Below are 27,549 nucleotides of genomic sequence, written 5' to 3' on the forward strand. Positions count from 1 at the left end.
TACATCTGGAATGTACTTTCTATGCCAACTACACCTGAAAGTGAGAGGGTAATACAAATGTACTTGTTTTCAATTGCACTTTTTAAAGAGCTAATGCTTCGGTTTCGATGTAAAGAGGATCTTTTACTTACTCAATCTACGGAAATGCATCAAGCTGTGGCCCTTATTATATAATAGTCACACCTGCATTCTTCCTAAAACTCAAAAGTCAATTCTGAACTTGAATTAAGTAAAGCCACAGCACACACAGTGTTTCTGGGGAAAAAAAAGCTATGTACTAAACTACAAAACTAAAAAAAATAAAACATTTCTTGAACAACTCAACCTGTACCAGTAATCCATATAAAAAATAAAATTCAAATTCCCCATCTAATGACCCTGCAATTGCTTAGTTCTTATTAGCTGTTGTCATCTGACATTTAAAACATTTTCTATAATTTGTTATAGAAAAGAACATATTGTGTAAGAGGGATGAATATGAAGGTATGAGTTGTTTCTCCACTTTAACAACAAGAAACAGTTTCAAAACCAGGCATTTGTTCATGGCTGATACACCACTAAAAGACTGGCCAATTGAACTTCTGACATTACTCAAACACATTTATTTCACAGTCTCTTGAAACAGCCTATTAGCCTGCAATTTGAAACAAATGAATGTGCACAAGAAAACCATAATTATCCTCTTTCTGCTTTTGTGTATTTCTAAATGATCTCCACGATTCACATGGAAACAAAGCATTTGTTCAGTTAATCAACAAAAATAAAAAAAAAATATGTGACTGCTATGAAGAGATGTGTATACTACAGAACATGATATTTATGAATGTAACAGCCTGACATTGCTTTTAATTTGCAGTATGTTTTAAGGTCTTTGCTATAAATATCTAGTGAATTTTGACATTTCAAGAAGTCTAAAACCAACTGCCCACTATTAATCACAAATTGCATTTAGTATGGAAAACATTTTTTCTTAAAAAGTTTATTAAATTGCAGTCAGCTTCTTTTAAAGAGTACTACTAAAGCTAAACAAATTGCAAAGTCACTTTACCTGGCACAAGATAGATTCTCCACCTTCACTCCCATAAGGCATGCGAACAATCATCATGTCTTTATCCTTGTTCAGCAAATGTCCCCATAATTCATAATCATATAATTTGTCAGCATCAATCTCCTTTTCAAAGGTTTTTCCATTCGTCAATACATTAAATTCCACATCTGACTCATCAGCTTTGGTATAACACATCTTAGAAATTTTAGAATTTAGGGAGTCTTTAAGATTAATGTGTACTGCACCATAGCAGAATAATGATGATAGACCTAGTATCTTTCCTCCCTTGGAGAGGTAGGTCAAAAATTTTTTGTGCAGATCCTCAGGAATTGGTTGCTCAGTGGCAAGAACAACAAGCAAAGCATTTTCAATCCATGGATCTTTCAATATTTGTTCTTCTTGCAAATGATATATTATGTAATTGTCCATGCTGATGCACTCACCAATGACTTTCTTCACTTGCTGGTATTTTTGTAAGGCCTCATTTTTGTGTGAGCCTGTGAATATTAGAATGTTGGGTGGCTTCCCACTAATATTAACTCGCTTGGACTGTTTAGTGTAGCTCTCTGCTTCAGTGTCAAATCCTGCATAATCATCTGGTAAATCAGGAATGTCCTCTGCAGAAGCAAACTTTACTGACTCAATGGTGCTGTTTTCAAGTTCAAGGCATTCATGGCAGCTGGACAGATGCAGATGATGCCCTTCTGAATGATGGTCCTCCTTGGATTCAAATTCATTTACTTGCAATTCATTTTGGTCCTTTTCAAAGTGTCCCACAAGATGAACACTTCTATGTGGATAAGTACTTTGCTGCTCAGAGCATTTCTCAAGTAATTCTGATGACATCTGTTTATGCTCTGATGTTTCAATATCAGTTCCCTCCACATAATTCACATTATTTTTCTTAGCAATTACATTTTCTGCAAGTTCTGTCAAAGCAGACTGTTCAAGCTGCACAGCTTAAGAAAAAAGATAATTAGAGAAAAATAATTAAAACATGACAAAAACTAAAGAAGTTTAATAATAAAAACATGTTTAACATATTATGCTTGCATTGTCTGCGTTTTTTTTCCCTTCTGGGCAATCTGGTTTCCACCCTCACCATAAATGTATGCATTCTAGGTTACTTACCAATTATGTTTTTCCCCAGTAAAAGTGAGTGTGGGTCATGTGCATGATTTTGCACTGAAATTGACAGGCATCTCATGCAGACTATCTGTACTGGCACCAGCTAACTATGAGCTTGAAATGAAAAAACAGATTAAAAGATGGATGCATGGAATGACAAAGGGCTGGAAAAAATGACATTTCATACTTTCAAAACTAGAAAGGTACTGTATGATCATATGACCTATGTATAACTCTGGCTACAATCCCTAAATTTCAATGCAATGTAAAGGCATTTCACCCTTCTTGATATCCTCTGTTTTTATACATTTGTCACAATGAGCAACTTCATTAGATAATGGGAACCAGAGTAAACATAGAGTATAACACAATTTCTTTGTTCAGATACATTTACAGAGAGAACTTTGCTTCTACTTAATATATTTAGGTTGCATTGCCCATGATGAAAAGGTAATTCCCCCTTTAGTTACTCAGTAAAACAGCACCGGACAGTAAGCACATCATACCTACTGTACAAAAAAAAAAACCACACACATGGGTGTGGTACTGCGGTCAGGCAATGATGTTTTGCTACCACAGGACCTGGAAGATTTGCCGTTATTGAAGGAACCACAAATGTGCTCTTTTACTACAGTATAAATAAAGAAAATGTCCAATCAGCTACCTGAAGTCAGTTACCTGTAGCTGAAGCATAATTGGGTTATGGAGCAGGATAATGACTCAGAACAAAAATCTAGGTCTACAACTGGCTCAGAAAAAAAAAATAAAGTTTTGGAGCAACTTAGTTAAAGTCCAGACTTAAACCCAATAGAAATGCCGTGGCGGCATCTGAAACGAGAATTTCATGCTTGAAAACCTACAACTGTGTCTGCCCCAGCCATCCCCTTCCCCCACCACCAAGGAGGACAGTATGGATTACTGAAGCATTTGGTTAGAAAGCAAAGAGAGACCAAAGTACACTTCCACTAAGGGCTTAATATGCAAGGCTGTGCAAATCATATACATATTTTAGAAAGGGACTGTACCAACTCCAAAATGCCATTTTGGTGGGTAGCTTAATGTCAATAAGGAAACAACTTACAGAACAGGAGTAAGGACTGATGAGAATCACAGCAAAAGAGAAACTCTCACACTTATCGTAGGTGTTGCTGTGAGGATGCCAGTACCGTAGATACACAAAGTATCTCAAAATAATTTCTCAGAATCAATGACTGAGTACAGCACTAGACGAAAGGGAAAAGGTCAGAACAATCTTCCCAAATCAACAGGTGATGTTTTGCTGATCATGAAAGAAGAAAGAAAAGTTCCAGGCTACCTGGTCTATCTTTTCCTCTTTCTCATTCTCTCTTTCTTTCTGAGGGAAGGTGATGTCATACCTGTAATATTACAGTTAAAGTAGTATAATCTACCTGCAGGCACAATCAAGAAGAAATGAATCAGCACATTTCATTCTTCTCCAAGTGAAAGCTTAGTAAAGACATTATATATTTGTTTCTAATGAAGAGTAGATAACTTGTTTTGATTTTTAAAACTATCAGATCATACTTACACACTATTTTATCAGGAACCATTCCATCATCCATTTGTAATCTATCTTCCATAAAGGCAGTTCCAAGCTTACTGAAATTATCCACACTTGCATGTGCAATTAACTTGAATGGATCTCCAGGACTACAAGCTAAAGGTGAACAGTAGTCCGAGAACTTGAGAATCTTAGAAAGAAGAGAAATAAATAAATTATATATACAAATTCAAGGTACAAGTGATACCTTAGGTACAAGTGATACCTTAATTGTCTAAATATTTCCATAATAAAAAAGATCAACAATAGTCAAAAGAGTGCAATTGCAGTCTGCAATACACTCAAGTGCATAATTATTGACACACATATTCCAAGGCATTTGTTTCATATAGCCATTGTGTGTTTCACTCCAATAAATGGCATATATAAGTAAAACATTAAGCTGTTAAACAAAATTTTAAATAGAAAAAAGGAAACAAAAAGGCTGATATAGCAAGTACTTAACTGGAGGCCACTGACTGTCACACAGAAAAACAGGTGACTGTATGACCATGGTTGGTCTCAAACTAGGTACTAGCAGGCCAGCATGTGCTCTATAGAGCTGTTAATAGAATCTGCTATTTATTTATACAATTAGGTTAGGCTGACTGTTATCCCAGAGGTATATTTGTTTGCAGCAGAAAAGTACAAAAACATAAAACATAATTACACAGAAGCAAGAAAATACATGAACACACAACTGGCAACCAGTACTATTGTATATATGCACACTCAATATATTAGTATAAGAAGAATAATTACCTTCAACAGTACACACAATAATAATTCAGAATTTAGAATTAGTAGCATTCCTTCCAAAAACATAATTTAAAATGCAATATACCAGAGATCTTAATTCTGTTGCTGTTTATCCTTGGAATTCTAAATCTGCACAACAATGGCAACAGCTGAAAATCAGAGAAAACAGGATGGCTACTGTCTGACAGAATTCACTTGGTCTTCTTTCTAACCTGTTTGTATTATAGTTCAGTGACATATGTCTGCTGCTAATCAATAATTTTACTACGAATTATAGCAATGTTGTTAAGATGGTTTGTGGTTTTAATGCTGAGGTTGCCAAACCAACATATAGAAGCAAATGTGACAAAAGATTCAATTAAAGAATAATAAAGTGTCATTATTTTTTGACCACTTTAAAACTACGGAGTTTCCCAAGAAAGAAAAATCATGTCTGTCCTGTCCTACAAATTTGTGCTGTTTTAAAGTCTGTTATCAATGATTGTTCCTAACCTACTCCAAAAATAAGCCCTAGCCTGATTTTCAGGCTGCTCTGTAATATAAGTGCTGGTTGCACTGACAGGGCTGGCTATGAGGATTGTCTCGGTCCCCATGGGTCTGGTGACAGTGGTGAAAGTGGGTCTATGTTCCTTGACTTTGCAAAAGGTCAGGGGCTGCGAATCGCTGGATCCTGGTTTCAGTGCCCTGAACAGCATCTTTGGACTTGGTACTCCAATACTGGTGGTGCAGTGAAGGAGATCAATCACATCCTCGTGGGCAGACGCTGGAGGCTCTTGCAAAACTGCAGGGTCTACAGAACTGCCCAGTTTGTGAATTCTGACCACAGACTTGTTGTTGCTACCCCTGGGATCCAGCTTAGGTCCAGTAGGTTACCACCTACTCGGAAAATGAGCCTGGACTTGGCCAGACTCCAAGACAAGGCTGTTTCTAATGAGTTTGCACACAGCTTGTGTGAGGAACTTTCAGATATGGATATGACTGCCGATCCTAATGTGATGTGGGAGACCCTAAACCCTACCTAAAGGTTGTGTTGGTGTTACCAGTGTTCCCAGAAGGAGGCGTTTCATCTCGCAGGGCACCCTGGATATCATTGAGAGGAGTCGCAGCGCACAGCTCAATGGCAACTCTGGTCTATACCGGGAACTGAGAAGGACGGCTGCGAGGGCAGATAAAGAGGAGTTTGTTAGAGGAATCTGTGAGCAAGTGACACACCTACTGTGGTCTAACGACCCACGTCCTGCTTACAGAGGAATCGAAGCATTACGCACATCTCAATCTGTTCCTCAGAGAGTTGCAGTCAGGGCAGCTGATGGAACGGTCCTTACGGATGACACTGCAGTTGTGACCCGCTGGGCTGGCTACTTTGAGCAGTTGTTCAAAGCTGATCCTCCAGCTAGGACGTTGGATAGCTCTGGGTCACTGGTTCTTGAGGCTGATCCTACAATCAGATATGAACCACCCAATCTCACTGAGATTGCACAGGTGGTGAATCAGCAAAGGAGGGTTGCAGGGATCTGTGGTATCTGGGGTGAACTTCTCCATGCTGGTGGTAAGGCTGTCCTCCTGGCATTGCAAGAAATCTTTGCTTTCATTTGGGAGACTGGCATCATCCCAACTGACTGGAAAACGGGACTTGTTGTCCCTATCTGGAAAAAGAAGGGTGATCGCCTGGTTTGCAGCAACTACAGGGGGATAACACTGCTCTCTGTGCCAGGTAAAGTCCTTGCTAGGGTTGTCCTCAATAGGATCCGTGATCACTTGCTCACCTACCAGCAACCAGAACAGTCTGGTTTTACGCCTAAGTAGTTTACCATCGACCGCATCCTGGCACTGACAGTTCTAATGAAATGTAAACGCGAATATCGGCACAGTTTCCTTGCAGCCTTTGTCAATTTTCGCAAAGTGTTAGACTCAATTGATCGAGCTGCCCTGTGAAGCATCCTAAGGGTTCGCAGGATCTCCTTGAGGTTGCTGGATATAATAGCTGGCCTGTACACTGGTACTGTGAGTGCTGTGCAGAGTGAAGGAAGAACCTCTGCGTTTTTCCCAGTTGATTCTGGGGTTCGTCAGGGGTGTGTTCTTGCTCCTAATCTGTTCAATGCTTGTATGGACTGGGTGTTGGACAAGGTTGTGGGGTCCAGCGGCTGTGGGGCATCTGTTGGTGAAGAAAGATTCACAGATCTTAACTTTGCTGACGATGCTGTGATCTTCACGGAGTCAATGGAGGCTCTGATCAGGACGCTCGAGATACTGAGTGTCTGGGCTTGCGAGTGTCCTGGAATAAAACCAAGATCCAGGCCTTTACAGTAATGACCTCTTGGGCACAGCCATCAGCAGTGTGTCTGTTTGCGGAGAGAGTGTTGACCTTGTTGAGAGGTGTACTTACCTTGGCAGTGACATTCATGTCTCTGGTGACTCTTCCTGTAAAGTCAGTAGACGGATTGGGAGAGCATGGGGGGTCATGAGGTCACTGGAAAGGGGTGTGTGGCGCTCCCGATATCTCTGCAAAAGGATGAAAGTCCAAGTCTTTAGAGTCCTGGTGCTTCCTGTCTTGCTATATGGTTGCGATACATGGACCAGCTATCCAGTGACCTGAGACAAAGACTGGACTCCTTTGGTACTGTGTCTCTCCAGAAGATCCTTGGGTACTGTTGGCTAGACTTTTTGTCAAATGAGTGGCTGCACATGGAGTCCTGAATGAGGCACATTACCTGCATTGTGAATAAGCGTCAGTTACGGCACTACAGCCATGTGGCGCATTTCCCCGAGGGTGATCCAGCTTGTAAGAACCTCATTGTCAGGGACTCGAGTGGCTGGACCAGGCCAAGGGGTCACCCACGTAACACCTGGCTGAGGCAGATAGAGGGTCATTTCCGGAGAGTGGGACTGGGCCGCATGTCTGCCAGGGGGGTTGCAAACCAGGATCTCGAGTTGTTTCGCTGTGTAGTGGGTGCGGCATCTCACTGTACCAGTGCATGCTCCCCAACTTGACTTCTGCAATATAAGCCCTACCCCAAAATAGGCCCAAGTCAAGACCGTCACCTGAAAAGCAAGGCACCTAAGGCTGGGTTGATACTTCGCGCGATGTGACATATGTGCCCGAAACTAGAGATGCACCGATATGGGAATTTTAGGCCAATGCCAATATCCTATAACGTCTATGTACTTATCTGCCGATGCCTATGCCGATATACATATTTATAAGATACAGAGAAAAATGAGACTTGATCTGTCTGGACAAGATTTACAGACAAAGTGAACATTTATTTGTATAACAATTTTGCACACCACATTCAATCACTAAAAACAAATGATGTTTGCCACATTTGGCTGGCTACCTGTCGGTTATATAGAAAACAGTTTTGCAGGTTGTTGCTTTAAATAACACTTTTTTTCTTTCTTTTTGATGGAACAAACACAACAAATTCAACAATAGAAAAAATAAAAACTGAAAAAAATAGAAAAATGTACAATGACAATGAAATAAGCAATACCATTTAAGAATAACAACTTTTGCAGATTATTTACAATCATTAAAATGGCTTCTGCTCAACCACACTTGGCTGGCTATCTGATCCTTTGTTTTACATTCTGGGTACCTTTGCTGTAATTGTTTGAGCTTTAGGGTCATCTTTATCAAATTTCTTTGATTTTTCTTTGATCAACACGTTGAGCAACTGCAGTTTTTGATTTTGTGTGCGGCGGTGCAGGATTCTCCTCTTTTGCTCAGAGGAATTCTGTATATTTGTCAGGATGGCATGTCTTCAAGTGTGTAATTAAGTTCATGGTATTGAAATTTCACACTTTGGTCCATCTGCGCAAAACATTAGTCGAACAAGTGTTGCAAATGGCATATTTTATGTTGCTCTCACTCACTTTGAAAAACTTCCACACTGCAGACATTTTCACACAGTAGCCCAGCATCACCTAAACATCTGGCACATCCGGAACACAGTGAATGCATCATCAATATCGGTTCAAATTATCGGTCCAATTTAGTCATTATCTGCCGATACAGATATAAATCCGATATCGTGCATCCCTACCCAAAACACCCATTAAATTCCAGACACCTTGCCACAATATCTCTGAAAAGGATGTTTAATGATTACATCCATCAATCCACGGATGTGCCCATTCCACCAAGCATCAGGCACAAGGCAGAAACAATCCCTGCATGAGGCATCAGCTCATTGCAAGGTGAACACAAGCACTCATATACACTAACATCATTTTAGCGTCACCAAATCCCCAAACCTTCATGTCTTTGGATGGAAAACGGAGCACACCATGGAAACCCGTGACTCCCTGCGAGAAAGCAGCGCTACCTGCTCTGCCACCATGTTATCCCCACATGTGTAACTATTAACAGAATTCATTAATTAAACCAAGTTAATGATTTAGCTGTAAAATGTAACATACAGTATATAACTTTAATGCATTTCATTATGAAAGTGACATCCAGAATAAATCTAAGGATTGTAAATGTGCAGAAAGCTGGAATATCAGAAATGTTATGTGTTCTGTGTGGCAATTGCTGCTGTCAGCTCAGGAGGAAACCCCAGAAGCACATAGCGTTTAACAACTGGGTCGGTTTTAAGATGACATTTATGACGGTCTGCTTTAATGATAAAATAAATTACGAGGTTAAAGTGGACATTTCAAGGTTAAAGCCGAAATTTTCACTGTAATAATAAAACAGGCAATTTCACCACATCCTTAATTTCTTTTCTCTGTGGCTCAAATACGCCATCGTACATTCTGATGCTATTGTTAAGGTAAAAAAAAGACAGCACAGAAGATGGTATGTAAGACTTTTAAAATGTATCGTGTCATTACGATCGGGAATATGCAACGCTTCAATATAAAAGCACGAAGAATGCCCATTTGTATGTCGCCATTTTGCTTCACCACATCGAACCAGCTGGAGTAGCAAGAAATTCAGACTGGAATTCAAGGTTTGAATATGGAGAGTTATGATGATATTCCAGGAGAAGATGACATGACTGTATTTGGATAAATGTATATAGTTGTACATGAATAAATATAAGACATCCCCTGAAAGTAACCCCTAGTGCATCTTTTGGAGTACAAATTAATATAAGACCCAGTATTATTTTCGGGGAAACATGGTAGATATTTGTAGTGCTTCACCACCTCCACTGTCTCCCTTTTAATTAATGTTGAGACAGTGGTAGGGGGTGAGCACCCAAGATTTCCAACCATGTCTTTTGTCTTAAAAATATTTAGCTCTGACAAGAACAATCCCACCATTCTACAAACTCATTAAAAACAGGCCCATGGCTGTCTTTCTTATTTTGGAAAACACCAACGATAAGTGTGTGTACATGTGCCTTAATACCCCAGTTATTCACAGAAACCTGGTTTCATGTAAACTGTTACTCCAGTTAGAGAAACCAGGTTATTGTCCTGAGAAGCCTGGTTAACAGAGGTAGAATAACTTGGCTTTGTGGACATGTAAAGAATTAATCAAGTTACAATTAGGGATTTTGTAATTTCCACAAACACGTTTAGCAGCCATGGGTAGGAGCGTCCATAAAGATCCTGAGGCAAATGCTCAGTTGATCGAATTATTCCTTCTTCTGGATAAAATAATATCTCTGAATATTTCAGAAATCAGTAAATTTATGTTGAACTGAACATACAGTGCTAAGTTCAGCAGCACAATCTCAGGAGCAGTAATGTGTTAAAAGCAATGTGCTTTACATAGTTTTATTACTTTTCAAATAAAAGAGTAACCTAACACAATGCCTATTTTACTGAAGCAAAAATACCTGTGTAATTATTACAGCAGCACTGGGTGTAAGGCAAGAAGTGCATGTATTGGGTCATTTGCAGGGCTCAATCGCACAGCAAAACAGAAAACAGTTTGCTGGGTGCAATTTGTAGCAGAAACATTAATCAAGTTTCACTTTAGTTTTCATCCATCTATTTGCTATACAGTAGATTTGTTGAAACAGTGCGATAGGGTTACATAGCTGCCAGTGTTCATACCCCAAATCATAGGGCACCCTGGTCAGAGGTGTAAAAAGGAGATGGACGTTATTTACTTCATAGCACATGAAAGACTACATTTATTTAAAAAGAAAGACAAGGAAATGATCACAGGCTTCATGCTTGTTTTTGGATTCAAGGTGGACGATGATGATGTTTAACTGTTTATTTCACGATCTAATGATGTCAGAGCTTTTTAATAAAGGAGAATTCCAGAAGATTATTTATAAACAACATGGGTGGGGTCTTTAGGATCGAATCGCTCCAAGAGACAGCACCAACCAGCTGCTCTGGCTCGATGTAAACACGGTACCGACATTACCTGTCTGTACCGCCAAATCCTATAACACGGGAGGCTTTTAAGAAACCTGGTTCCTGCGTTAAGTGGGTTACCTGCCTTATCCCAGTTGTGTGTGTGCATGTAAATGCACTGAATAACTGAGTCATTTGCAAATTTCAGAATATGTATGTCCTTGTGTGAGCTCCTGCAGTCATTTTTATGCAAGATAAACAAAAGAGATGATAAACAGCAACCTTGTTGTGATCCGAAAAATACCAGAAAACCAGACATTGTCACAATCAGTTTTTTCCTACTCTCATTTTGCTACCTGAGTAAGTGTAGATCACCACAAAGTTAAATTGAATAGGGCAGTACAAACCTTATTTAAGTCCTTCTTTTTATTTCCAATAATTTGTCTATTTAACAATGTCCTTGTTAAGTTACAGTGCCACTTTGTATAGTGTGGCTCTGATTACTTCTGCAGAGTTTACAGTGAGTAAGCAACCAACCATTTTTAATTACTGCCACTATCAGGTAAAGAAAAAATGAGATTTTGAGGTAATATTGCTATTTAACCTAAGGCAGACAGAAGGTTTGAGGTAAGACACAATAGATATATTCACTAATCATGGCACCAGAAAATGGCAATGTATTGTATGTCGATTAACAAATGCAATTATGAATTTCACTGTACTCTGGTACTATGAAAAAATTACCCTATAAACCTATAAACTTTGAGTACGAGACTTTATCAAAATAGACATCATTTAAAATTAGAGTCACAGTCTAGAAAAATGTGTGCAATGTTAATTTAATTAGATCATCATGAGAATGCCAGTATGGTATGAGAAGTCACACAACAAAACCACAAACAAAAACAGCCATACAGCAGGCAAAAAAAGCAAACACATAAAGGTAATACTGTTTTAAAACTTGGAAAGGGAAGAGTCATGAATCACGGATACCACTCAATTTTTCAAATGTAAATTGGTGAAATTAGCTAATTTAAACATATTTAAGATTAGAAGTTAACCATAATCATAAAAATAAGACAAATAACAAATCAAAACCCATTAATATAGTATATAACAAAATAAAACTCCCCCTTACATACATAGGTATTGTTATTGTTAGGTACCTACTAAGATATGGATAAAATAAGAACCACAAATATAACAAAATGTGAAAAAGGAGCTGGGAGAATTCTCATGTCGTTTCATAAGGACATTTTTAAGAATTTCATAAATAAGGACATTAAAGATTAGATGCTGATTTAAGTAGATATGGATATCCATTATTGGTGAGGAGTGTTAATTAATTATGTAAAATAAGAACCACTATACACAATACTAGATTTATCAACAAGTCTGTTCCCAAAACACTCAGAAGCATCATTTAGGCTTTTTAAACTTGCTCTAAATATCCATACATCCATCCATTGTCCACTGCTTATCCGAGGTCAGGTCGCAGGGGCAGCAGCCTAAGCAGGGAAGCCCAGACCTCCCTCTCCCTGGCCACCTCCTCCAGGGGAACCCCCGAGGCGTTCCCAGGCCAGCCGGGAGATATAATCCCTCCAGCGTGTCTTGGGTCTGCCCCGTGGCCTTCTCCCAGTGGGACATGCCCGGAACACCCTCCCAGGGAGGCGTCCGAACCACCTCAACGGACTCCTCTCAATGCAGAGGAGCAGCGACTCTACTCCGAGTCTCTCCCAGATAACTGAACTCCTCACCCTATCTCAATGGGAAAGTCCAGCCACTCTGCCGAGAAAAGTAATTTCAGCCGCTTGTATCTGCGATCTTGCTCTTTTGGTCACTACCCAAAGCGTGTGGCCATAGGCAAGGGTAGGAACACAGATCGACTGGTAAATCGATAGCCTCGCCTTTTGGCTCAGCTCTCTCTTCACCATGACACATTACTGCGGATGCCGCACCGATCTGTCTGTCAACCGCCCAATTCATTCTTCCCTCACTCGTAAACAAGACCCCGAGATACCTGAACTCTTCCACTTGAGGTACATAGTGTTGGTGGAGCACCGCTTTCCCCTCCTAAGACACTTGACGGTTTGCCAGAACCTTCTCTGTGCCGACCGAAAGTTGTTTTCCATGGCTTCCCCAAACTCCTCCCATGCCCAAATTTTTGCCTCTGTGACAGCTCCACGCCACACGCTTGGCCCGCCAGTACCCTTCAGCTGCCTCTGACGGCCTTTCAAACCTTAGGTGTCCACCACCAGGTTCGTGGATTGCCGCCATGAGAGGCACCGACAACCTTGCAGCCACAGCTCCTTTCTGCTGCTTCGACAATGGAGACTCAGAACATGGCCATGCTCTAAATATATATACATAAAATTTGCTACTACCTTTTATTAGGCCTGTGAATGAAGCACACAGATCACATATTAAAACCAAGGTTCTCTGCTGGATTTTAGAGATGTCTATAACTTATTTTCAAACCTACTGTAAGTTTACTTCTCTGCTGCTTACCAAATTATACAACATACAGAACCTTATGTTACAACCATGCTATAACCCTTCAACTTCAATAGTTTCTACAATTTAATAAAAAAAATATTTTACTAATACAGGTTTTACTAATTAATGTGAAAACATATATAAGAATGCTGTGTGAATGTTGTGTACCTTGCAGGAATTAATATAAGTGAGGTTATAGGATTTGAAGACTAACAATGAAGCAAAATATGTTGCTCAATTATTAAAAAACTTGACAAATACTCTACTGAATAATTACAAAAGGAGGAGATAGAGATCTTTTTTAAACACTATGAGGTATTATCTATATCATTCCTCAACCGTTGGTATAACATATTTTAGTGACAAAATGTGTTTTATATAGGTAAAGTTATGTGCTGAATACATTGGATTTATTGTAGATATTGTAGAATCCATAAAATTTGTTCAGAAAATGCTCATTCAAAGAGAACGGAGTAGAGGCCACAGCAAGGTCTTCAGCCCCTATCGCAATTTTAAGCTGCACCATCACATTGTTTGACCAGTTTCATTGACATTCCTTGAGCTCTTGAATTTGCTACACATTTAAGAACAACAGTAGACACCTGCTGCAAAATCAAAGGATCCCAGTGACAGACTACTGTAGGACAAAATATCTTGTTACATTTATGAGCAACGTAAAGTGCAATGTAAATATGTTAGAACAGTTACAGAAAATGTGGCACAAAAACTAGCAATCTGTGGGTTCACTATACAAACTAAACATTTCGGAATAATCTGTTCAAAAGGGTTTGTCAAAACCGGAAACTTATAATAGGTTTTATTGATCTTTATTGAATCTGACATTAAATATTGCTGAAGATAAAAATATTTTTATTTACACTCAATTCATCAATATTTCTGTTCCATAGACTAGATGTGCCTGTGATGAAATCCAATTTCGTACACTGCAATAATGTTTGAAAATTAGCAGCTTGATGTTGCTGTTCACATGTCTGAATTTACTTATTCAAAATTATACATTTTGCTGGCCACTCTTGGATTAGGACTTCTCGTCTTTTCTCTTTATAAAATTGTGTAATCAGTGGAGCAGTGGTAGCACTGTTGTCTCGCAGCAAGGAGACCTAGAGTCAAGTCTCTGGACCTCACCGCATGAAGTTTGTATGTTCTCCCCATGTCCACATGGTATCCGCTAGGTGCTTCTGTTTCCTCCCACAGTCCAAAAACATGCAGGTTAGGTGGACTGGCAATACTTAATTGGCCCCAGTATGTGGTTGAGGTGTGTATGTGTGTTCTCCCTGCAATGGACTAGTGTTTGTACCTGCCTTGCACCTTGTGCCGGCTGGGATAGGCTCAAGCACCCGCCACAACATTGTTCAGGACTTAGCAGGTTAGAAAATGACTGACTGACTGACTTTGTTCAATTCATCACAACAAAACTAAAGAAAGCGGTTAAATTTCAATTTTACAATATGCATCAGTTGAACATACTAATTAAACATCTATTTAATTTTGGTTTCATCATAGTTTATTATAAAATGATGCTTAGTTTCAAACACAGGCAAAAAGCATCCAGACTGTCACACCCAAGTCTATAGTATTAGTGCAATTACAAACTTACCATTACATAATATTCCAGTTTTCATTTACATGTATCAAACTATACTCAATAGTAAATATAATCTAACCAAGTGCTGTGTTTTCCAATTCTTAGATTTTACAAACAGATTATATTTGTTTCTTAAAATGACATAATAATGATATACATCAGCCTGTATAATAAATAAGAAAAAAATGAAAATTAAGCAAAATTCAGGTGTCAAAAACGATGATAAATAAGAGTTATATATATTTTATATATAAAAACTACCAGAGAAAACAATACAGATTACAAACACTACGGAAGTCAAGCAAAGTAGCAAAATATCTAGATGTATACCTATAAATGTTTTGTTGTTTAGCTACAGTAAAGTAACCACCCCAAGCCAGCAGGGTACAAAACACTAAGTCAGTAGCAGAAATACTAGCAGACAAATTTTATATAGAGAAAATGTTCTCAGATATTTATTTGTTCGCAGCAAGATATCTTCTTTACTTTGTAAAGTAAGTAAAAATAATGCATTTTCAAAAAGCTTTCCTACAATGTCTAAATGATTGTAGTCTCTAATATAATATGTGTCTTGTTACTACATCATATCCTAGACCGTCTAAAAAGCTTTTTGTTTTCATTTGCTTTGTATGGTCAGTGATAAACTTAACATGAGACTAGCAAGCATTAGCAATTTTCTTTTAAACAATCACAGCATAACTGAAAAGCATCCCATTGCAACTCTAAAGAAAACTTAAAACACATAACACGGTTACCAGGAAAAGGAAGTATGTAGTTACATACTCAAATAATTTATCACAAGTCTAGTTCCTAACTTAAAATGACAGTTCCGCAAGTAGGTGCATCCTCCGTAGCCAAGAATGTTACTGCTATAAAGGCAAACAAAGGGTTAGGTAATCCAACCAAAGTTGGGAAAACTTGCTCAACTAACTCTTAAGTAACTGAAGGACAGATAAACACTACAATGGTTGCACTTTTTTGTCCAACAAGATGAATGACAAAGACTTGGCTGACAAGAAATTTAAAACACCTTTACATTTACCGGTAAAAGGGAAAGGAGGCTGTACTGTTGGCATTTATTCAGGGTTCCAGCAACTATTATGCACAGCAAATAAAACATTGTCACCGATTACGCAAATTTTAGATTTAAATTACTTAAACTCTTAACTATTGCCTATAAGGTCAATTTTTTTTTATTAAGCTCTACTTAAGAGTAGTGTGGAAATAAATCTCTAAAAGCTACCTTATCATCTTACATCATTGTTGGTTTATTATAAAATTTTAATGCATTACTTCAAAATAAACAGATTATGAGGGTAATGCACTGCTCAGCATTTCTTCATACCTTGATCACACAAAATGCTTTCAGGATTAAAAACTAAAGGCAGTGAGGGTAGGTATACTGTATAGTAAAATTGCCACTAAAAGCAATGAGCACAATGGAAGAAAGAAAAACAGTAGCAACACAGCATGTAGGCTCTACTTGTCACAACAGAAAACGTGCTGCAGTTTTACAATGAAAATATAATACTTCAACCCACCAAGTGGGTCTGTGCAGGTATACAAAATATAGGATAGCATTTACACTGAAGGCCTAGTTAGCCAAAATGCACTAAGTTACATACAGTACAATTATGATGTTTAACGTGAATGATTTACTGACAAAAGCACTAGTTTTTATATCCCAATGTAAAGGGCAAACAAAGACAATATATGTTTTAATACTTTTTTAAAATAAATTAATTTCTCAAATCTCTGTATTTTATGATGCAGCTGAAATCTAACAGTTAGCAAAACTTTAGGCAATAATGCTAAAAATTGCTTTTAATTCCTCAAAGAGTGCTATTTAGTCTAACAGTTCTACACAGCATAAAAAAAGCTTTCCAAACGTTTAATGTCTGGTAATTAAAATTTAAAAAAAGTTAAAAACTTACTTTCCTAGATGGTACAGTATGTGCATTCAATTCATATCCTAATGTGGCTTCAACGACAAATGCTACTTGTTCTGTTCTTTGTCCAGACTTGAAGTATATCAAAGACGACCGCGGTAGCAGAGTCCAGTTTCTCAGATCATAGCACAGCTGCAATAATAAGACATAACATTTTACTTTCTCCAGATATTTAAATTAAACCACTTTAATGTTAAAAAAAAAATACAAAATGTATGATATGGAAAGCAAATTTCTTTTTCGCTCCAATCTACAAAGTAATTGAAATAAAGAAAGCTCTCAAGGAAAAATACTCTTAAGGTGTATACTTTTTATGTATATAAAATGATAAATTTACTTTTTTGGCTCATGTCTGTATCCAAGACGACTTATAACATTTTAGATACAATTGGTTATACAGTATATCTATATCTACATTTGTTTGTTTAGAACACAGGCAGATAAAATGACTTGCTTATGGTCATACAGTAAAAGTGGCAGGATATGAACTGACAGCCTCAAGGTTTGAGGTCCAAAATGTTCACCACTATGCCACGCTATCTGCCTAATGATAATGACTTGGTTTTAATCAAAACTCAATAATTCAAACAATTATTTTTAACAGTTCAAGTACTGGCATAAAAGTACAATAAATGCTAAACAACTGTTACTTTCATTCATCATACACACAAATTTCTAACACTATTTATGTAACTCTTTAGTAAGACTGACAAAAACACAAAAAATGGTTAAAAAAAGGCAGTTAAAGAAAAAATTTAGCTTCCTGCTTAATAATTAAATTAAATACTATTTTAATAACATTACTAGTACATTCTAATAATAAATTATTCCAATAACACTGGCGCAAGCATTAACTTTGTAATTAGCTTAATACCGATCAAGATCTAGAGGAAAATAAAATATGATAAATATTAAATTGTGAGCAAAACAATTACCAATCTAATAATAACAGCAGCGCGTAAGTGCACGAGTATTCATTTTACTTCACTGCCAAGTATTTATAATGCCTGTGCCAGGCCTAAAAACACAAAACGCAATGTTGTACAATACGTAAGGTGTCACTTAGCTGCTGTAAAATATACTTGAGAGTGAGGATTTGCAAAAATGTAAATATTTTTACTAGTGATGACCTGGATATCACCCACTCCAACAAGTAATGATAATTCTAACAAAAGTTAAAGATTATTACATACATTTTACAAACAGGCGAACACAAGAGGTTATTTTTTATTATAATAGTTCCAAATTTTGGCTGTGATTTAAAAAGCCTAGACATTTTTAAAGGTTTTTCACTTGACTAAAGAAAACGTTTGATATAAAATTTATTTTAAAATCATCATGTTTAAGAAAATGTGTTTGCACAATTGTGTACACATTACCGAAAAGTAGTGCAAAAGAGATCTCTGTAACTTACAATTCGTCGCACAATTTCATATCATTCAACACTTCTGGCAAACGAATGCACTTGTGCTTTTTTTGTTTGCATTTTGCAAATAATATGAAAGATATCGTTCAGCCCGTAGTAAGGCCCAGTACATAATTATCTATAGCAACTACTCGCGAAAAGTTAATTAAGACTTTAGAGGTGAAATGAAAAAGCACCTGAGAGCTGGTAACGAAAAAACCCTTGGTACCCAGCTTTAGGCACACGGCGCCTTCATGTGGACTGAAACTTTGCTGTGTCTGCAACGTCTTAGGCTGCACGATGCTGCAGAAAATAAAACTGTTGCTCCCGAAGAACTTGTGAATGGTACTCTTGATCACTAATGTGTAACATCGCTGAAAACGCACCCACAGATACACGTAGCATAAAGTTATCAGCATTATTTGTCACATTGAAAGGGATGTGTAAACAGGTACGCAACGCCACCTGGCTCAACGCTGCATCTCTCAAAAATTTCAATAATTTTTTTCTTGTCGCTCTTCCTGGTTGGTGCCCTTTTAGTCCCGCCCCTTAACATCAAACGATGTGCTGATTGGTTAAACGTTAGGAGGCGCGTTGGAGGCGTTCACAGAAAACGCGAGAGAGGGATAGGTTGAAAACTGCGCCGACTTCTTAGTGCTGGAAAAGTGGAAGACAGCACATTAGCACGTTTAAAATATTTATGTTGGTTGCAGCAAATGGGAGATTTATTAAAAGACTTTCCAGTTCACCAAATTAAAATTATTTGGTTTAGTTCAACGAAAAGATTCAGATGATTTAGTCAAAGATCTAGTAACAACGAAGGTATACTCTAACCTAATTTCCAAACTGTGAGTTTTGCTAAAAGACTACTTGCTTATAAGTTGAATCAGTTCAAATAACGCGGTGTCTGCTACAAGAACATGTCTCCTCTCCTGCTCGTGATTCGTTCGGTATACAGTACTCATAAACGCTTCATTATTGCACACTTGAAAATCATCGTAGATTTATTTTTGCAATACATTTTTTTGGTATGGTTGCCTACCAGTATTGCAAAAATTGCTGGAGGAGGGACTAAATCGCACACAGCCCTCTTGAACGGATGGTCATAACAATGGTCATAATCTTTTCGAAACACAAAAAGCACATGTTGACAGGACTGGCAAATTCTGATTACCCTTCAGGTACATACCTGCAAGGTTAAAGTGTTAGTTCAGGATGAGATACACGGAGGATTAAGGCAATATATTGAGATCACGAAGATAGGGTAAAATATAAAATTAATTTGTGTATAAATCCATGGAACATTCAGGATATAAAATATTAATAAAATGATAAAATAATTCAAATGAAAGTGTAGCAGCATTTTTACTCAGTATAAATGAGTTTAAATGATAGAGCTGCCAGGCAAGAGAAAAAGAGGAAGGCCTAAGAGAAGGTTTATGGAAGTGGTGAGAGGGGACATGCAGGTGATGGGTGTAACAGAACAAGATGCAGAGAACAGAAAGATATGGAAGAAGATGATCCGCTGTGGCGACCCCTAATGGGAGCTGCCGAAAGAAGAAGAAGAATGAATGAGTTTAAATAATGCATTCACAGACTGAACTGAATCCTTCCATCTGTAAATGGATTTACAGTTTTGTGACAAACCGAAAACAATATGCTTGGGTGGGCTCCCACCTCTCAGACTGTCTCCATATGAGTACAGATGCCCCTTGGGGCTGTGTACTAACCATCCCCCCATCCCCCAATTTTATTCCTTGTACACCAATGACTGTAGGTCCAATGATCCTTAAGTTCACTGATGACACCACCATTATGGGTCTAATTACTAATGGTCACAAAACAGCTTACAGAAAGGAGGTGTCTCGTGTCTTGTGTCTTGACGTACTTCCAATTACCCAGTCCTTGATACCACGAGGACAGTGGAAATGGTCACTGACTTTCACAAATAGCAGTTACAGCCTCTCCCACTAGAAAATAATGGTTCTACAGTCAATTTGGTGGAATCCTTCAAATATTTGGGCACAGCTATTACAAATAGTCTCAGCTGCGGCATTAGCACCACTTCCATCACTAAGAAGCCTCGGTAGCATTTGTACTTTTACACCAACTAAAGAAATTAAATATTTCCCAGCCAATCCTAGTACAATTTTACAATGCCATAACTGAAAGTGCATTCACATTCTCCATTGGTGTCTGGTTTGGTTCAGCAATGGCATACTCCATAAATAAATTACAATGTGTTGTGAGATCTTCTGAGAAAATATTTGGCTGTGCTATTCCATCTGTGGCAGACCTGTGCACCCTTGTCACTAACCATGTAAAATGGATCACTGCAGACTCATTTCACCCAGCTCATAATTTTTTCCAAAAACTCCCCCTATTGAAAATGTTTCAGGTCTATTTAAACAAAAACAACTAGACAAAGTTTCTTTTCAGTCTTCTTCACATGTGTTCCGTAATATACTGTATGAAAGTATGTGTATGTACAGTAAATGTATGTATATGCATGTGCATACACACTACACACTCACATCTTCACTTGCACATCAACATTTGCACACCTCCTTTATAATTACACTATTCTGCCACTTTGTATTATTTTTTTTCATTTTTAACTTTTTCTATTTGTTAATTGAATGTGACGTTGAGTTATGTTATAAGCAGCTAAAAAATCTACCAAGTCAAATTCCTGTACATAAAGTACTGGTGAATAAAAGTGATTCTGATTCTAAATACAGTAAGATACTGTCATGCATGTTGCAAAACATAGGAGACTCTGAATGAAGCAAAATTACACCTCTGGAAGGGTCATTTGTGAAAATGTTAGGTCTCTTATAATTTAATTGATCAGTTTATGTTGATTAATTATTTATAAGGTTCCATCCATCCATTATCCAACCCGCTACATCCTAACTACAGGGTCACGGGGGTCTGCTGGAGCCAATCCCAGCCAACACAGGGCGCAAGGCAGGAAACAAACCCCAGGCAGGGCGCCAGCCCAACGCGGTATTTATAAGGTTAAATTTGAAAATAAAAATGTAAACCAAACTGCTTAACTTTGTCACAAATGTTTGCTGTAGGTCACATTCAGGTTTTGTTTATACTATGACTATTAAACCAATGCAACAAACCAGCACCAAGTACTTTTTTATGATATTCTCTATTTGATAATTTAAAATTCATTCATGGAAATTTAATTAAATTTTTTTTATTGTTATTATTAGAAACTTATTATAGTGGAGGTCTATACCTGTTTATACAAGTACTTCTCTGGAAAGCTACAATGGTTTTAAACAAAATATTGGGGTTTCATTCTTGTGAGAATTTATGTATTTACTTATTTAGTAAATAAACTAATAAGCCATTATAGTTTCTGCAGTAGAACAGTTAACTGTAGCCCATGTTTGCACTTATCTGCTGGCATATATAACAAGGTAGCACTCAGCAATGAATGAAAGATGCACTTTTGCTTTACCTTTGCTGTACCACTAAGTTTAAATTTAAATTGAAAAAAAAATTATACTGCGGTGGGTTGGCACCCTGCCTTGGATTGGTTCCTGCCTTGTGCCCTGTGTTGGCTGGGATTGGCTCCAGCAGACCCCTGAGACCCTGTGTTCGGATTCAGCGGGTTGGAAAATGGATGGATGGATGAAAAAAATTATATTGCCATATGTATGCTTTTAGAAACGGTGCATTGTGCTGTGTGCTATTGCTTTGCAGCTCCAGGGACAAGTCATACTCTACATGAAGTTTGCATGTTCTTCCTTTGTTTATTGTTAGATCAGTTGGCAACTCCAAACTGGGCCCATGTGGACAAGTGAGGCTCATCCAGGGTTGACTTCTGCAAACTTGTGCTGAAATTACTGCAAGTGATAACAATTTTTTTCGGTTCAATTGTCTAATGACCACATAAGCTGTTCATTAATCCAATCCGTTATTGTGGACATTAAGACAACTGAGGTATAGTGTGGAGGCGCTTAAGAAAAGGCCTTCTAGCATGAATTTGAACCTACAAGTCTTGCTAGCAACACCTGTTAAAATATGAAATAAGGTAATAAAAAGTATAAATAAATTGAATAAATATTAATCAATTGGGCCTTGCCAAGAAATTTGCCACTTTATTACATTTTTATTAAGATGTGTCCCTTTACAAACACACTAGATATGAAGCTGTAAAAATTTAAAAATATATACTCTACAGGTTTTTGACATCACAAGCAATGTTTACCTTGTAACGTACAAAGTGATATGCTAATACTCGTCTTGTTACTATCACATTGGAAACTAGTATCCTCATCAAATGTGAAGGTTTGACATATGGCAGCAGCTCTGGTGCCTCTCAATATTAAAGAAACGTACAGTGAGACTGGACAGTATAATCAATCACAATTGACCGGCATCTGTAGCGCAGGGGCCGTGAAACACTCCGCCCAGAATGCCAGCTAAACTAATTGCAGTCTGTGTGCTGTGTGCCAGCAATTCATTGAGTGGCTACCAAATTACTACAGTTTTGAAGAAAACGTAACGTTATTAGCATAGATTACAATTGAAAATGTACATTAAACAGGTATATCTGAAAATAATGTAACATATTATTCAGCCAACACGCTGGCTGCATTTCAGCAAAGTCACCGGTATCTCTCTACATTAAAATAATTGCTTTCAAAGAAGGAAATAATCTTGGAGTTTGACAAAACACTACTTGTATAAGCAGTTTAATTTCTAGCTGACTTAGCTCACCGCCAAGTTTTCTTACATATTTAGATGAACGCACGCACTGTATGGAAACGTGAGCCGCCAAGAAACCCCCGCCAACATACCTACCCACTCTGTCGCCTACAAAACACACTTTTTCGTCTTACGCCTTGTTTACACTAGAAAATTGATCTGATGGGGAAACCTTGATAAGGCTCCGAAACCTTTGCAATCCTCTCAGTGTCTGCATTTCTCTTGTCCGTTACAGAAGATGGATTCCACGGTCAGCCTCCTGCAGAGTAGAGCGCAGAGGAAGAGGACATCGGCAAATTTGGACGAGACGCTGAGATGCCCCAAAAAGTGCGTGTCTTTTTGTTGTTTACTTCCATTGTCTCCTGTATTTAATATTTGGTGTGTCCGTTTCCTGCCTTGTACCCATTTCTGCTGGGGCATGAGTGACCAGACACCCAGTTTGGAAAATGTTAAACGTTCGTATAATTTAAGTTGGGATGCTTAGAAGTGCGTCATGCCTAAAAGTTTTGGGAAATAAACTGAATGTTCCAAATAACAGGATTGCTACAGACGCGTTCATTTGATGAGTAAAACCTAACTGATGGTATGGAACTCAACCTAAAAATTCTTAAGAGTTTTGCTTTGATTGTAGAAGTTTTGTGTTGATGTTTGCTGTTAGTTACTCTATTGCATCTACTGTATATTACTTAATAGTTAGGTTTTAATTGAAACCCAATATAAGCCAGTTGTTATTTCTCACATTTATTCAATGTTGCAGGATTACGCCGGACAAGCGCTTACATTTTAGAGGAGGGAGAAAATATTTTAATAAGAATTTACTTTACGGCAAATAATTTGAGACTAAGAGATAGTTTTGTTGTTTGGGGCCACATTACTAAAATGTGTTTATTAGTATATTGTGACGCCACTTCGAGATAGGTTGAACATTTGTACAATAACACACACAAGGAGTGTAACGCAATCACGTACACGTTATCTATTTTTTTATATATACTAATCATAGTTTCCTTTTATTTCCAGTGATTCGTCTTGGTGGAGACCATGGATCATGAATATGAGAAACAAAGGATTGTATCAAGACGAAGTGAGATAATCTTTTTAAATATTCATTTTTTTAGTTATATAAACGCGGCAACTTACGCAAGAAGATGGGAAATTAATGATAATTCCTTTCAATTTTGAAACTGAATTTTTTTAATACTAATACTATTGGAATATAAAGTGGGATCGAAGTAGCTCCTCCGACTTGTTATGACTGTGATCTTGAACGGCATTACATTTTTAATTCACCTGTCCCACGGCAAAAAAAAGATCAGAATGAAGTTGAAGTAATGGTGGGCATGCCGAAGGACCCGCTATCCGTTGAGCAATTGAGGGCTGCCTAACGCTTAAAGCCGATTGCCCCTGCGACTCAAAGGTGGCTTGAGTGGATTTGAGAATGTGATGCCTTTTGACGGTATATACACAGCATCTTGCATACAGACATATAGACCCAGGTTTCATGTGCTGATGTTGTGTTTTGATTGATGTGTGCGTTTGACAATGTGCACTTTCAGTTACTGTTGAGGATATGAGATAAATTCTTTAAAAAATGCAAACAATTAGAAGCTATGACATAACGTTTCAAATCAATATAAAGTACAAGCCGCAACTCAATCTTCACAGAGCAAAAGGTAATACCGGTATATACTGTAGTCTAGTTAAAGTTGGTAATTACAGTCTTTCTGTATTATAATGTGGATTGTATTTCTTTGCAGGCTAATAATGGTGGATTTGATTGTCACAATGCACATTCAAAACTAGCATTGGGCTTCCAGCATCCAGTGAGGTAACTATATTCTAATAACAATCAAGGCATTCTTTACTAATTTCTTTTCATTTTAGATATTTTCCAAGTTTTGGCATATTTAAGATTTGACATGTACAATTTGTAATATAAATGTATAGCTGTACAGTATACATGGTTCAGACTTGGTAAAACCTAATAACACAATGAGAAATAAAATGAAATTTTGAGATACAAACATTCCATCTATGGAGCCTTCATTTAATGTAACTTCAAATTCTTAAGTTCATGTTGTTGTTGTTTGTGGTTGTTTTTTTAGAACAGAACAAAATAGTCCCTCTTTTTAGTAATTCAGCTCCAATACTTTCCTGGATGATGTAATTGATACATCTGATGCTGTCAAGATAGGCACTGGTTCCCTATACACTTCACAAAAATCCACTAAGTGCATAATTTTAGCAGAGCTGTGATACATTTGTTTTATGTGACACAATTGATACTTTTGTGAGAATTTTTGAATGATTTAATCAGTGGTTATGGTTAACTGTTATGTTAAAGTGTAGAAGTTACTGTTCTGGGTGCAGTTACTGAATGTAATAAATACATTTGTAAGTATTACTAAACAATGCAGGCACTTACTTTACATTCTTGTTATTAAACACAACATAACTTTCTCTATATGTATAGTCCAATTTGAGGTTATGGGTACTGGACCCTGCCATGGTAACAATGGGTGCCAAAGTAGGAACCAGTTCTGGAAAGGTTCCAAGTCCACTGCATGGCCAACTCACACACACATCCACACTCACACAGGGTCAGGTTAGAAGCAGCTATCGACTTATTGCTTAAACCATTGAGAATATGGGAGTCAAACCAAACTACCTGTACAACAACCCTCTTAGACAGAGGGTTAAGGTACAGACTACACAAGGACAGAAACCAAGTGTGGGAGTCTAACCCAGAGTGTTATTCCCTTTTTTTGTACTCTAACATTTCTTTTTGGGTTTATTTAATGGATAAACAATAAGTACAATGTTGATCATCTGTTCACTTAATAAACAAAAAAAATTCTCAAATAACATTTTTAATTATTCAAAGTAAAATGAAACATCTTTATACATTTTTTGTGCATTTTCCACACAATATTAAAAATGCAAAAGTAGTCATTTGTGTTTTTCATTATTATTATTATTATTATTATTATTATTTAATAAAAGTGACAATCCCTTCTTTAAATGACACTTAGCCAATTGAGCTGAATAAAAAGTAAAAGTAAAAAAAAACAGACACCTTTTATCACCTGTATTTTAACAACATTCAGTAGGGCACTAAGATTTTGCTTTAACTTTAAAATTTCTATAACATCTTTAAAATTGGACTTGATGTTATAAGTTACTTTGAATAATTTCAGGTACAGTATTAATACTAAATCAGTCATTTTAAACCCGGGATTTCATGGCTATGCTTGCTAATCACTTCCTTCAGAGCATCTGTCATCATTGAGCAAGCAAAGGTACTGATGCGAATCGTTGTGCAAACAGCTATCAATGAGTGCCCAATTAGCAAGAGTCAAAACAAGTGTATCTCAGCAGTTGCTCCAAAATCAAATGTAATTATCTTAAGAATGAACTGTCTAAAATAAAGACATATATACGTTTTATGTGTTTAACATTTTTAGTATGAAAAACAACATACACTTTCTATGTGTACCATTTCTCTTTGCTTCAGACTCTGTGTGCCCAAGTCAAAATCTCATCAGTACCTCAGTGCCATGGGTGAGAAGGTTCTTGCAAGTTTTCCCATACAGGCAACAATTCACTTCTACAATGATGACTCAGATTCGGAAGAAGAAGAAACTGAAAACATGGAAGAGGAGCAGGCTCTAGGATCAACTCATACGGTGATGGCTTTGGACAAGAGGACAGAATTGCAAGTGGAAAATTTCAAGGAAGGAGATACCTTGTTTTGGAAACAGAACTCAAAAAGCAAAGAGGATGGGTCAGTGGCTCACAGGAAGCATAGTGTCCGCCCTAGCAAATGACACAAAGGACTGCAGTTAATTAGACCGATGAACATCAGGAAATGATATTCTGTCTTGGGGAAACATCTTCGTTGGTCCATGAAAGTAAAGTTTCCACTGGTAGTATAGCAATAATTGCTACTTATGCCTACTTTTTTGACATTAATTGCAACACAGTGAAACAGAGGCATGTGGAAAGTAAACAAATTCATTCATTTCTTTTAGACATTAAATATGATGAAAACAATGAATGAAAATAAAAAATACCCATAATGTAAAGATATTTTATTTTTTGAAATACTATTGAGGCACTGTAATCCTCAACGATTTAACAAATGCATAAATAGTTGTTTTTTTTTGCATTATGAGACTGAAAACAAAACAAAAATTGTAACTTGTATATTTTATAATTTGCGCATTTATTATCATTTTATTGATACATTTTTATGGGTTCCCATCCATTGAAAAAAAAAAAAAGTAACATTAGATAAAATAAGCTAGCTCCTAAAGGTAATGCCATCAAAAAGATTAGAGAAATGTACATGTCATTGATTTTTAATTGACAAAAGCCCTTGGAAGAGCAGCTACTTTGTGTCATTGCTGATTAACCACTTTGCATGTCGGACTGGTGGCCTGATTTTGGTGATTCTGTTAATGGTCAGCCTTTCTGACTCCCAAGTAACTTTTAACTCTTACTTTGGCTTATAGTAAGCTTGCAAAAGGTTTATAAAATTAACTCTGTGAAAAGGAGTGATGGAATAAAGTCTTGTATTTTCTGCTTTGACTAATCTGA

The 27,549-nt window shown here is 37.3% G+C and overlaps 2 protein-coding genes across 4 annotated transcripts in view; one reads left to right on the plus strand and one right to left on the minus strand.

The window, feature by feature from the left end:
- hlcs (holocarboxylase synthetase (biotin-(proprionyl-CoA-carboxylase (ATP-hydrolysing)) ligase)) overlaps positions 1-18,749 on the minus strand; it is a 228,623-nt gene extending 209,874 nt beyond the window's left edge. The window contains exons 1-4 of one of the 2 annotated variants that reach the window (XM_039744447.1): positions 18,417-18,749; positions 16,800-16,946; positions 3,726-3,888; positions 1,049-2,007 (exon numbers count right to left, since the gene is read on the minus strand). In XM_039744447.1, the coding sequence (XP_039600381.1) occupies positions 1,049-2,007; positions 3,726-3,888; positions 16,800-16,946; positions 18,417-18,638 (1,491 nt within the window). In that variant the 5' untranslated portion in view covers positions 18,639-18,749. The remainder of the gene's footprint in view (positions 1-1,048; positions 2,008-3,725; positions 3,889-16,799; positions 16,947-18,416) is intronic. The other variant, XM_039744449.1, reaches the window with a different exon arrangement.
- ripply3 (ripply transcriptional repressor 3) lies at positions 29-27,066 on the plus strand. Of its 2 annotated transcripts, none has more exons than XM_039744450.1 (5): positions 29-48; positions 23,186-23,277; positions 23,971-24,034; positions 24,708-24,778; positions 26,465-27,066. In XM_039744450.1, the coding sequence occupies exons 2-5, from the start codon at positions 23,189-23,191 to the stop codon at positions 26,775-26,777; spliced, it is 537 nt and encodes a 178-aa protein (XP_039600384.1). In that variant the 5' UTR covers positions 29-48; positions 23,186-23,188; the 3' UTR covers positions 26,778-27,066. The 2 variants fall into 2 exon arrangements, with proteins under 2 accessions (XP_039600384.1, XP_039600385.1); XM_039744451.1 differs by lacking the exon at positions 29-48 and adding an exon at positions 19,003-19,041.
- Positions 27,067-27,549: the final 483 nt, after the last annotated feature.

Source organism: Polypterus senegalus, chromosome 2 (genome assembly GCF_016835505.1).
Source record: "Polypterus senegalus isolate Bchr_013 chromosome 2, ASM1683550v1, whole genome shotgun sequence".
Classification (NCBI taxonomy): Eukaryota; Metazoa; Chordata; class Cladistia; order Polypteriformes; family Polypteridae; genus Polypterus; species Polypterus senegalus.